The 13,007-nt window shown below is 42.5% G+C and overlaps 1 protein-coding gene across 3 annotated transcripts in view; it reads right to left on the bottom strand.

Annotated features, from left to right (window-relative positions):
- The window catches only part of nav1a (neuron navigator 1a), a 259,387-nt gene extending 246,601 nt beyond the window's left edge, over positions 1-12,786 (bottom strand). For all 3 annotated transcript variants that reach the window (XM_056449848.1, XM_056449849.1, XM_056449850.1), the window contains exons 1-2: positions 11,954-12,786; positions 7,854-7,942 (exon numbers count right to left, since the gene is read on the bottom strand). In XM_056449848.1, the coding sequence (XP_056305823.1) occupies positions 7,854-7,942; positions 11,954-12,786 (922 nt within the window). The remainder of the gene's footprint in view (positions 1-7,853; positions 7,943-11,953) is intronic.
- Between the last annotated feature and the right edge of the window lie 221 nt (positions 12,787-13,007).

The following is a 13,007-nucleotide window of genomic DNA, read 5'->3' as shown; positions in this document are numbered from 1 at the left end:
TTAATAGGCTAAAGTGTAAAAGAACTGAACTCTGCATCTGCAGTTGGGGGTGGTCTACTGTAGTTGGCATAATTCCTGTATGAGTGAGGGTCAAACTGGGCCAGTGTACGCATTAGATGTCTTTGTGACTGTTGGATTCACTCTCTCTCTCTCTTTTCCAGACTGAAAATCCTGCAGGCATTGCGCTCTTTGCCTGCTTTCTCTAACTATGCAATGCACCCATTGCCACAGGCAACAAGACACTCGGAGATGGAGAATTAGGCCAGAAAGTAGATGGAAGAACAGATTTGATGCTCTCTGACCTCAACTTTTCATTGGAATAATATTCCAGTAATCAAAATAATAGTGTTTTAAACCCTATGTTGTGTGTGTCTGTGTGTAAAAACACTAAAAACACATTTAAATAAACTTTTCCCAGTTAGAATATATTTCAAATGTCCATGTCAGTGTGAACAGTAATGTCAGAACACATTTAAATTTAAAGGCAACCCAAATCAATGCACATTATATAGCACAACTAATTTACCCTTAATCTAAATTCTAAAATATTACTAAATCAATAAAACGTTGAACAGAAATGCACAAAATATAAATATATATATATATATATATATATATTGTTATGAAGCGGACAGGAGACAGAGGTAAGGAAACGTTAGGGTGTTTATTGAATGACAACAAGGAGCACATGAAGGATAGCCAGGAGGATCAGGAATGATGTTGGGGTCTTTTCCTCCGTGGCTGGGTAACAGGAATACACGAGGATGGACAGCACACACCAGATACAGCTGACAGAGGATGACACCGACTTGGAAGGACTGGAAGACAGGACGATTCGGGAGGACCAGGAAGACTAGGAGGAATACAAAGAGAACAGGTAAGTAAATCGTTTGTTTAGCTGAGGATGACTACGCTGAGTGGTCGCTCAGTTGTCCGCTTTCGTCGAGACGAGCCCGGACAATGAGCGACTGGAGTGCTGTGCTTTTATCTGGTGCTCGTGAATGTGATGCAGCTGTGTGCTCATTAGAAGTCAGGTGATGGTGATCTTCGTGAGTGGGGGTCGTGAGAGCCTGACCAATCCATGACAGTACCCCCCTCCCCAGGGCCCGCTCCTGAGGGCCGACACCTCCGACGCCGTGGTGGTCTCCCTCTGCCTCTAGGCGCTGGGAACTCAGGGTGGCTCTCATGAAACTCCACCATGAGACTAGGATCGAGAATATCAGCTCTGGGAACCCATGTCCTTTCTTCGGGGCCGTACCCTTCCCAGTCCACCAGGTACTCCAACTGGCCACCACGACGTCGGGAACGCAAGATCTCCTTCACTGCGTAGACGGCTCCTTCTTCTAGGAGCAGTGGAGGAGGGGGTTCCTCTTCGTGGTCAGGCTCTGTGGAGGGAAGAACAGGATCGTGATAGGGTTTCAGGAGTGATACGTGGAATGTAGGGTGAATACGGTAGTGAGAGGGTAATTGTAGTTTGTAGGTGACGGGGTTAACCTGTTCCACGATGGTGAAGGGACCAACAAATCGGGGACTTAACTTGCGAGAGGGCAGTCGCATGCGTATGTCCCGGGTGGATAGCCACACCTTTTGTCCGGGTGTGTATCTGGGTTCTTCAGACCTTCTTCTATCGGCGGTTACCTTGCTTCGACGGACTGCCCTCTGCAGATGTTGATGAGCCTCGTCCCAGACTCTCTCGCTCTCCCGGAACCAGTGATCCACTGCGGGGACATCAGATGGTTCGCCATCCCAGGGAAAGAGCGGTGGTTGGAAGCCCAGGACGCACTGGAATGGCGTGAGTCCGGTGGAGGGTTGCCGCAGTGAATTTTGGGCATATTCTGCCCAGCCCAAATACTGGCTCCAGGAGCTCTGGTGACCACTGCAGAAGGTCCTCAGGAACCGTCCCACCTCCTGAATCTTCCTCTCTGTCTGCCCGTTGGTTTGGGGATGATATCCAGAAGAGAGGCTGACGGCCACACCTAGGAGCTTGAAGAAGGCTTTCCATAGACGTGAGATGAACTGTGGACCTCTGTCCGACACAATATCTTCTGGAATACCAAATGACCTGAAGACTTGATTAAAGATATTGTCGGCTGTTTCAAAGGCTGTGGGAAGACCTTTCAGAGGGATTAGTTTGACAAACTTTGAGAATCTATCTACTATGACTAGAATACAGGTATTACCTTCTGACGAAGGGAGATCAGTGATAAAGTCCACTCCTAGGTGTGACCAGGGACGGTTCGGAATCGGCAAGGGATGGAGCTTTCCAGCGGGTAGATGACGTGGGCTCTTGGATTGGGCACAGTCCTTACAGCCCTGAACATATTGCCTCACATCCCTTGCCATGTTTGGCCACCAGAATCGTTGGGATACTAGCGAGAGAGTATTGTTGATCCCTGGATGTCCAGTGCCTAGCGAGGTATGTAAGGAGTGGATCAGATCTACCCGGTGTTCAGGTGGTATGAACTGCCGATGAGGAGGGCATCCCGGCGGAGCAGGGGCTTCCGGAGTGGCAACGACTGGAGGAGCGTTCCAGGTGATCGGACAAATGGAGATGTGTTCGGGAAGAATCTTCGTTGGGAGTTCTTCATGATCGTGATGCTCGTGTAAACGAGAGAGAGCGTCTGCTCTTAGATTCTTGGGTCCTGGACGATAGGAAATGGAGAAATCAAAACGTGAGAAGAAAAGTGACCATCTGGCTTGACGTGGACATAGTCTCTTGGCCTCTTTGATATATTGGAGGTTTTTGTGATCTGTGATCACCTGGAACGGATGTTTGGCTCCCTCCAACCAGTGACGCCACTCCTCCAAGGCTAGCTTGATTGCTAGCAGCTCCCTGTCTCCTATGCTGTAATTCTGCTCCGCCGGGCTCAACTTCCGAGAGAAATAGGCACAGGGATGCAGTCGGGGCGGTGTATCATGATGTTGAGATAATACTGCCCCGACGCCGGTGGTGGATGCGTCCACTTCCACCACGAAAGGAAGATTTGGGTCAGGATGAGTCAGGAGTGGGGCCCTTGTGAACTCCTTCTTAAGAAGGCGGAAGGCTGCGGCTGCTTCTTTGGTCCACTCCAGTCCTTTGGGTTTACCCTTGAGGAGATTAGTGAGAGGTGATGTAATCCTGCTGTAGTCCTTGATAAACCGTCTATAAAAGTTAGCAAACCCAAGAAACCTCTGGAGCTCCTTAATGGAAGTGGGTTCTGACCAGGATAGAACAGCCTCAATTTTCTTCCCATCCATACGTATACCGGTTTGATCAATGATGTATCCCAAGAAATGAATCGACTTCTGGTGGAATGAGCATTTCTCCGCTTTGAGGTAGAGGTGATGTTCTCTCAATGTGTGTAGGACCTCCGCAACGTGTTGGCGATGTTCGGCCTCACTCCGGGAGTAAATGAGGATGTCATCTATGTACACTATTACAAAGTGGTGAAGAAACTCCCGGAGGACTTCATGAATGAAGTTTTGGAATACGGAGGGGGCGTTGACCAGACCGTAAGGCATGACCTCATATTCATAGTGGCCAGTAGGGGTCACGAATGCTGTCTTCCATTGGTCCCCCTCACGTATTCTTATCAGATTATACGCGCTGCGGAGGTCCAATTTAGTGAAGACTTTAGCTTCTCGGAGCTGTTCCAAAGCGGCTGGTACCAGAGGAAGGGGATATCGGTATTTTACTGTACCGTTATTTAGGACCCTGTAGTCGATGCATGGACGCAGCCCTCCGTCCTTCTTGGCCACAAAGAAGAAGCTTGAGGCGGCTGGTGATTTTGAGTGACGTATGTACCCCTGACTCAGAGCCTCCCTTATGTAATCTTCCATTGCCTGATTCTCTGGAAGCGAGAGCGGGTAGATCCTACCTCTTGGCAACTGGGCATCTGGAACTAGGTCGATCGCGCAGTCCCATGGCCGATGCGGCGGTAGCTGGGAAGCTCTCTTGGGGCAGAAGACATCATGAAAGGAGCTGTACTCCTTAGGAATGTGGATAGACTGCTTCTCAGGAGGGCTCTCGACCGATGTTGCAAACAAAGAAATCGGGGTTCCGACCTTGAAGAGGGAGATTTGGAAAACAGGTAGGTGTACATCCAGATCCCCATTTCTTTATCTCTCCTGTGCCCCAAGAGATGATGGGATCGTGCTTCACCAGCCACGGGCGCCCTAGAATGATGTCCATATTTGCACCCTCCAGAACCAGAAATTGAATCCTCTCTTGATGTAACAGCCCCACTTGAAGAAGGATGTCTTCGCATTGTCGATGGATACGGGTCGAAGATCGAGTGCACTGGGTTATCGGTTGTATCTGGTATATATGCGAGGACGCCTCAGAACGGAGGTGGAGTTGACGACAGAGGGATTGGGAGATGAAGTTCCCTGCTGACCCGGAGTCGATGAGGGCTGTGACAAGGAGAGAAATAGAGGCAGTAGTTATTTGTACGGTGGTAGTAAGTGGTTTACATTGTTCAATATTCGTACTGAATACACTCACTGAAGTCCGAATGGGACGAAGGGGACACTCCATACGGGTGTGTCCACTGACACCGCAGTATAGACACAGACCCCGGGTCAGCCTCCTCTGTCGTTCCGCTGATGTCAGTCTTCCAGACTCTATTATCATGGGTTCTGGTTCTGGAGAGGCTGTTGACTCAGGCGATTGGAGGAGTGCAGACGAGGGGGTGATGGTGTCCTGTTGATAGGAACGGAGACGATCGGAACATCGGAGAGAATGTTGGATGAATCTCTCCAGACCCATTGTATCATCTAATGTGGCCAGCTGGATTCGGAGAGTGGGTTCCAAGCCGAGCCGGTACGTGGTCAACAACGATCTCTCATTCCATCCACTTGCAGCTGCTAGAGTGCGAAACCGGAGAGCATATTCCTGTGTAGATAGAGTACCTTGCTTTAGATGATACAGCTGCTCTCCAGCGGCTACTTCCCCATCAGAACGTCCAAACACCTCTTTGAAATACTCCGTGAAGGTAGTGATGGAATTCATGACCGGCCCGGCTTGGTTCCAGATCGTCTCAGCCCATTTAAGTGCAGGTCCAGAGAGTAGTGATACGATGTAGGCGATCTTTGACTTATCTGTGGGATATAGAGAAGGTTGCATTTCGAATATGAGGGAACATTGTAACAGAAAACCATTGCACTCCCCCGCTCCGCCTGAGTAGGGCGCTGGTCGGGCCATGGGACTGGAAGGAAGGGCCGAAGAAGAAACTGTGGAGGCGGAAGTGCTCGGTGCTGGTGGTGCGTTGGAAAGTGGAGCTGGTGGCTGTAGAATCCGCTTCAACTGGTCCACCAGCTCTTGAAAGTGATCGAGGGTGCTCATGTTGTCGTCGTTATGGGTCCGGGCTTCTGTTATGAAGCGGACAGGAGACAGAGGTAAGGAAACGTTAGGGTGTTTATTGAATGACAACAAGGAGCACATGAAGGATAGCCAGGAGGATCAGGAATGATGTTGGGGTCTTTTCCTCCGTGGCTGGGTAACAGGAATACACGAGGATGGACAGCACACACCAGATACAGCTGACAGAGGATGACACCGACTTGGAAGGACTGGAAGACAGGACGATTCGGGAGGACCAGGAAGACTAGGAGGAATACAAAGAGAACAGGTAAGTAAATCGTTTGTTTAGCTGAGGATGACTACGCTGAGTGGTCGCTCAGTTGTCCGCTTTCGTCGAGACGAGCCCGGACAATGAGCGACTGGAGTGCTGTGCTTTTATCTGGTGCTCGTGAATGTGATGCAGCTGTGTGCTCATTAGAAGTCAGGTGATGGTGATCTTCGTGAGTGGGGGTCGTGAGAGCCTGACCAATCCATGACATATATATATATATATATATATATATATATATATATATATATATATATATATATATATATATATATATATATATATATAGATAGATATATATGTGAATACACTGTGGAAAAAAAATATTTGTCATATATGCTTTTTAATTACATTATAAGACATTGATATACATTGTATATAGGTCCAAGTTATGATTGTTTGGAAATGTGACTTTTATTTATATGTTTAATTGTCTGAATCTATATATTGTCTGGGTTGGTGTACATTACAGTACAAAATTACAGTACAGTATCTGGTAATAAATTGCCTTTTATCTTTTTTTTTTCTTTTTAATATATATATATATATATATATATATATATATATATATATATATATATATATATATATGTATATATATATATATATATATATATATATATATATATATATATATATATATATATATATATATATATGAATATATATTTATGCAACGGTTCTGTCTGGTGTCTGGTTCTTAAATCTGATTGGCTGATAGCTGTGTGATATTCTGCAAGTAACAGCACTCATCCAGCCTCTTCACCCTTCACCCTTATGTATCACTCCACTCACATACAGCGACAAGCAGAGGAACCTCTAGAGTTTGACAAATATTGCTGCTGTTGGACAACATAACATACTTTTAAGGCTTTTTTAGTTGAGAATGTAGTTGTTTAGATTGCAATCATGCATCTTATTTAAAAGAATAGTGCCTATTTTACATAGTAATTTCAGAGAGACAGTGCATCGTCGGCCATTAGCCTTTCATTAAGCAGAGCAAACACGGTTGACATTTTCCATCCACAAGATGGTGACAGAGACCACATAATAAGCCCTTTTAAGAGAAAAACAGCATAATTTCTAACTACAGCTGATCAAATCATTATATTACTGGTAAGTGACTATCTAAGTTGATCTCTCTCTCTCTCTCTCTCTCTCTCTCTCTCTCTCTCTCTCTTTTGTATGTTTAAGTGCTGTATTTACTGTGTACCATAGTAATTGTAGTGTATTGAGTGTGAAATGGGACTCATATCAGGAATGTTTGTATTTTGGGTATGACCAATCTTTGTAAAACCCTAAGTTACTTTTTGGTTGGGCATCTGTTTTTAATGAGTCTCCTATTTTCGTTACTGCAGACAAGTAACAGAAATTAAGAAGAAATGCCTGTGTGTGTTTATCGTTTTTCCTTGTCGCAAACACACAACAGTAGTCTGGTAGTGTTTGCGCTGCTTCGGATTTTTCATGGATAATTATTGTGATCTCCTGATTGCAACAGAGAAATATTGCAAAAATCTCTGTAGACTGATGGCACTTCATGCTGTTCAGCCTTATAATCTTAAAATGGGAGCAAAATTTCCCGTTTTGTCTTCACTTTAGATATTATGCAAGAGAATCATTCAAATACTAGCTCTAAAGTGACGTTTGTGAGGTAGCAACGGTTTCTGCTGTTCTAACGTCAACTGCAGATGTGAATGAATGGCGGAAGAAAGTATCTTCTCATACAAAAGGGTTTTTACACTCTCATGTTTGATTATCTTTTTATGTACACAATAATGGTGTCAAACTGTTGTATAAACACAATATTACACTGGTATCAGTGCGATATGGGTGTATTTCATCACAGGTGGGACACTAAAGCAAACACGCCTTCCACCAGTGCCGATATACAGCCAGATCACATGTGATATTGCTTATATATATATATATATTATGTTTAATATATTATTTATTATACAATATATTATCACAATATATGCTTTAACAGTACTAAAATCAGTATAATGTTCATATAAAAACAGTTTCCAAAGTTGATCTAAATATCATATAACAAAATATGAAACATTATAGTATTTCATTGCAATTATTCATGAGCTACTTAGTCATATTGGCCATTTTTAAAATATAGAGCATTTACACCTTGCATGAAAATTTACTTTGTAACTATATTTATAAGTGGACAATGAAAAATATATTAAACAAAGCTGCTACAAAATATATTAAAGTAACATGCAAAGAACTCACCAGTATTGAGGTCATCACAGCAGACTTCAATTGAATCAGAGGAGCAATCACTGAAATCATCCAGAGATATTTCTTCCTGAATCTGAAGCCTTTATTGAACATAATGAAAACAATAAAAACATTAGATATACTGTCTGTTTTTTCAAAGAGTTTCAAAAGCAAAATCCAACTCAGCTTCTTGGAAATATGTAGCAAACATTTTACTAAACATCAACCTAGAAGATCAGTCACTGCATAATTAAAATCAACCCAGACTCATTCTGAAAAAGTACCACTATATACATTTCTGGAAAGCACCGCATACATCCCAGGAGGTACGTTTTTTGAATTGTTTTTTATTTATTTATTTATTTTTGCAGTTTTAGTTTTCGTGAATCCACCAGAGGCTCCTATGTATGGTTTTTAAGATCTTAAATCTCTGTCGCAAGGAGCATACACTCGTAAATCCACCAGAGACCACTGTTAATTGACTGACTGAATGACTGACCGATTGACTCACCCACCCTCCTCCCATTGGCCGATTGACCCGACCACCCACTTCCCTAAACCATACCTTTCAAAATTGGGATGTGAAAATAAGGGATATGCCCAACATAATAATTTTAACATTATTAAAATAAATAATAATAAATAAATAAGAATTATTAAATATGTTTTTCTGGAGCTGTTTCTTTGTAAATAAACGGTCAGGAATATGTTTTATTATAATTTACAAAAGAAAAAAAAATGTATACATTAGCAGCAAATAAATTAACAAACAGTTCAGCTTGATTAAAATTAATAGCTATTATAAAGAAATACAATCAAGCTATCAAATCTCATTAACCTTTTCTTCCCTGTATAACTTAAGCATTCTGATTAAAGAGCAATGAATGAATCTCATTTATTATGATTTTTCGTTTGATTACACTAAATAACAGGTGTCACTTTAAAAATGCACTATAATAACGTTATAATGAAAGCATTTGATTGCTTTCCTAACTATTTATGCTCATTTAGGACAAAATTTGTTGTGTTTGAAAAAAACCCACCAAGATCGACATCTTTAGATGTTATTATTATTATTATTATTTATGTGTATATGTCTGTTCAAACACGCAGCCAAAACCCAGACATTCACTCTGTTTCAAATCTCGTGTACAGAATCCGTTTGGGAAACAGCGTCTATTTATCACTATGGAGCGCGTCAGCTGACAGTCACGCACCTCTACATGACTGTTTTGAGGATTGCATAGGAGGGGTGACGGCACATGTAATGAAAAGGAAAGGGAATCCCACCGTTTTTATATTTATTTCAAAGTGTTTTCATGCCCAAATAAACCGAAAGCACAGAAAGGACTCACATTTAAGAGCCAGGGGTGGCCCCTTGTGGTTCAGCGGTATGGGTTGCGTATAGGTAGGATTGGCTCTTTAATGTTTATTTGCCACCCTTCAGAGGAAGACTGAAAATACGGGAGAAAAATGGTAGCGGGATGAAACTGTAAAATACACAAGAATTGCGGGAAAAACGGGAGGGTTGACAGGTATACCCTAAACTCAACCGACAGTTGGACAAACTGGTATCAGAGGGAAAGCCATCCATACAGTAAGTGGTCAACTTGTAAGCGCGGAAACGAATGGCGTCATACCGCCTCGTAGCGGCCATTTTAAAGACGAAATGCAGACATACGTTCCTCTGGCTACATAATTTGCGATCTCCAGAAATATATATAGGGCTACATTTTCAGAATGAGCCTGTGTTGATTATAGTTTATTCATGTTAACTGCTAACAAACTAGCAATAACAATCTGAAAATTCAGATTGTTATTTTCAGTCAGCAGCTCCTTCACTGTAACGCCTGGTTTATATTCAGTTACTGTAACATGGCAGTCGCCTTGATGCCAGTGTATCCTGTGTCCACCGGGTGTCCACAGCACTAAGTCATTAGAGCAGATAATTCAGAGGGTGTTTACGCTGGCAGGAGAAGCTTTTGAAGGATCTACTGTGTCCCAGAATTCCCTGCAGCTATTCAGAGGGCAAGAGTGACACCATCTCTAAAAGCAGGACAGAAACTTAAACCGCATGACTGATTCGCCACTGGAAAGATTACCAGTGGAAAAGGAGGCTAATCTGTCAGCGTAAGTGATGGACTGTCATACTTGTCAAAACTAGATGAAACGAGAAGAAAAAGACTGAGAGTGAGGCTAAAAAGAGCGAGCTGGCCATACATAGACACGAAGACAGATTGAGTCATGATAAATTATGCAGCAGCACAATTCAATCACTACAATAGTAACAAACCATGTAATATGATAAGTGAACAGTTCAAGGAAGACGTTATTCAATTTGTAGCACACTAGCTTGGTAAACGAAAAATACTCACCTAGTATGAACTTAAAATAATCCTAGCGCACATCGAATGGTCTTGATGTATATATGCTAAGTTAATAAAACCTACTAATCAAGAAGTAAAGTTTAGTAATTCTGAGGTCTAGCACAGATGAGATTAGTGGCCATTTCTCCTGACTACACTATGTCAAAATTACTAATCCAGGTTTAAAAGTCAACTTGCAGATCAATTTGATTGGGGGTGCCCAGTCCTGCTCATTGAAATCTACTGAGTTCAGTTTCATCCCAGCTCCAAAACACTGGCCTGTATTCATCAATAGCTCATGATCATTATGATTAGCTGGTTTGGATGGATTTAATTATGGTTGAAGCCAGGTAGATCTCTAGAAAAAGGACTGGACACCCCTATTTCGATGGTCACAACTTAAAGGAACAACTTTGTACTTTGTACTTTTTACCCTTGCAAGGTCAGAAACTACTATAAGTAGAACATACTATAACCCTAAGTTCTAAAATGTATATTTTAAGTGTAAATAAAACACAAATAACTTTCCCTTTCCCTTTAAAAGAGCTGGCACTAATTGCTGTACCCCTTAACCAGGAACTGTCCATTCCATTCATGTAGTTCATCCTTAATTCACACACACCCAAAAATAAAACAAATGTCTTCAGGATTGTTTACTTGGCTCTTAAAGCCTGATTTATACTTTTGCGTTGAGTGATCGCCGTACGATACTCTGCATACTTCACAAGCAGTCGACGCCATTTTGAGCATTTACACTTCTGTGTTCTCTAAAATAACACTTGTGAAGTGCTAGTAGGCAGTGGGGTTTTAAATTTTTCTCTGTGTTAAGTTTCTGTCAGGATTCTGCCACTTCGGTCTCGTTAATTCTTTTTTTGGTGGCAGAGTCAAAACACTAGTCCTGTCTTGTCTAGTATGTTGTGTTCGGCTCGAGTTTTCTCGAGTTGAGCACTCATTTCCTGTCATTGTCTGCCTTTGTCTTCGTATGAGCGACGTCTTGGCCAAACTTGAGCCGTGCATGCTCCCGATTGACATGGTTGTGTGAGGTCCGGGCATGCTCGGGATGTGCACTCTTGACCTGGTGTTTGTGTTTGTTTGTGTTGTAATGCTGTAGTGTTTTGCTTCACGTGAACACGCGGTTAGTGAGTTCTCTCATTGGCTGCGTGATCTAGTCCTGTCCAGTCTGGGTTGTTTTTGTTATCTTTTATTTTATTTTTATGATAAAATTCCTTCATTTTACTGCAATTGAGTCATCGCTTCTTTCTCCAACCACAACCGTAACAGTTTCTTGGTCAGTGTTTTGAGTTTACACTACTGAAAATGAAAAGAAAGAGATCGGAACCGGTGAACATCTCTCAATATGTCTCTCGTCAACAAACTTTAATCTTAAAATAAACAAAAAACATCTATCTGTGGAACTCAAGGCTTGTTAAACTAGATGCTAGATTTTTCAGCATGGTCACTTGTAAATGTTGTGTTTTACATACTGGTCTCAAACACAAGGTCATTTTTAGCACTCGCTTAGCAAACAAGCCCTTTTTGGTCAAAAAAGTTTTACCAGAATAAACTTTATGGACTTTTAGCTTCACGGGTTGTGTTATGTTATATGGTTAAAGCAAACCCAGTCCACATTATACTAAACCTGCACTAAACCAACCTGAGGTGTGTTTTCCAATTTCAATTTAGCTACAATCACAAATTCAATCAATACCAAGAACAAATTTTCATTTTCAATTATCTATAACTTACCTGTATCTGAAAGGTGCCACAGCTGCCATATTGACCTTTGGTGTCTGTTTGGCTTTGAGCAGCTTGACACTAGAGGTCTCCTGTTTTGGCATTGCAGTAGTCTCGGGTGGTGATCTATGTGGGATTTCAGGGCTCAGGTCATCTGGGGTGCACATTTCCTCATCTGAGAAGCTACTGGAGGCACTGTTCTGCAGGGACACACGCTCCCTGCGGACTCTGAGGTGACCCGTTTCTAGGTTAGTAGTTGCTGAGCCAGGCCTCAAATTTTTGTTACTAAATCTAAATGAAGGGATTCCAGTCTTGCTTTGACTGCTTCCAGAAGCAAAACTCTCCTCGTGGCACTTGAGTTGTTCTGAGATCACACTCCTGAGATTACCATTGTCTATTTGTCCTGTCTGAGAACGAAAGATCCCACTCTGGAAATTCTTGTTACCATTGGACCGAAGGTCAAGCAAACTCTCTGTCTTGGACCCATCTAGTGTACCCCTAGAAAGTGGAGACTCTTTACGTCTAACTTGTGGACTGCTGTGGGCTGATCTAGAATCTTGGGAGTGTGTTTGAGAACTAGTGGAAGAACGTTGACTAGGTGGACTGCCTCTAAGTAAGAGATGCTGGTTTCTGAGCGTACTGTCCCTTAGTAAATCTCTGGAAGAGACAGGTGTAGGACTGCTACTACATGGGGTTCTGTTGGTGATGTGTGTAGATGGTCTAGGAAGGCTACTGCTGTTGCTTTTAGGTTCAGGTTTTGGGGAGGGAAGTCTGGGCTTATGCAGGGGGATGCCTGAGCCCGGCTGGGCTCGTGGAAGACTCTTTACATTCACTCCCCCACTCATGATGACACTGGATCAGATGCTGTGGGAAAAAAGAGAATAAATACCATGAGGACATCTCTGGCAAATCAGAATAAGAAAAATATGTTAATGTTTTTGTTTTTATTTATTTCAAGGATCTTTATTTTTTAAATATTGATCCAGAGTGACATGCACACACTTTTGTCATTGTGTGTGGACAGTCACTGTTTGACTGAAAGAAAACCCATAAAACAAGAAGTTGA

The sequence above is a fragment of the Danio aesculapii genome, chromosome 23, assembly GCF_903798145.1.
Source record: "Danio aesculapii chromosome 23, fDanAes4.1, whole genome shotgun sequence".
NCBI lineage: Eukaryota > Metazoa > Chordata > Actinopteri > Cypriniformes > Danionidae > Danio > Danio aesculapii.
This window is presented reverse-complemented; position numbering and strand designations above follow the sequence as displayed.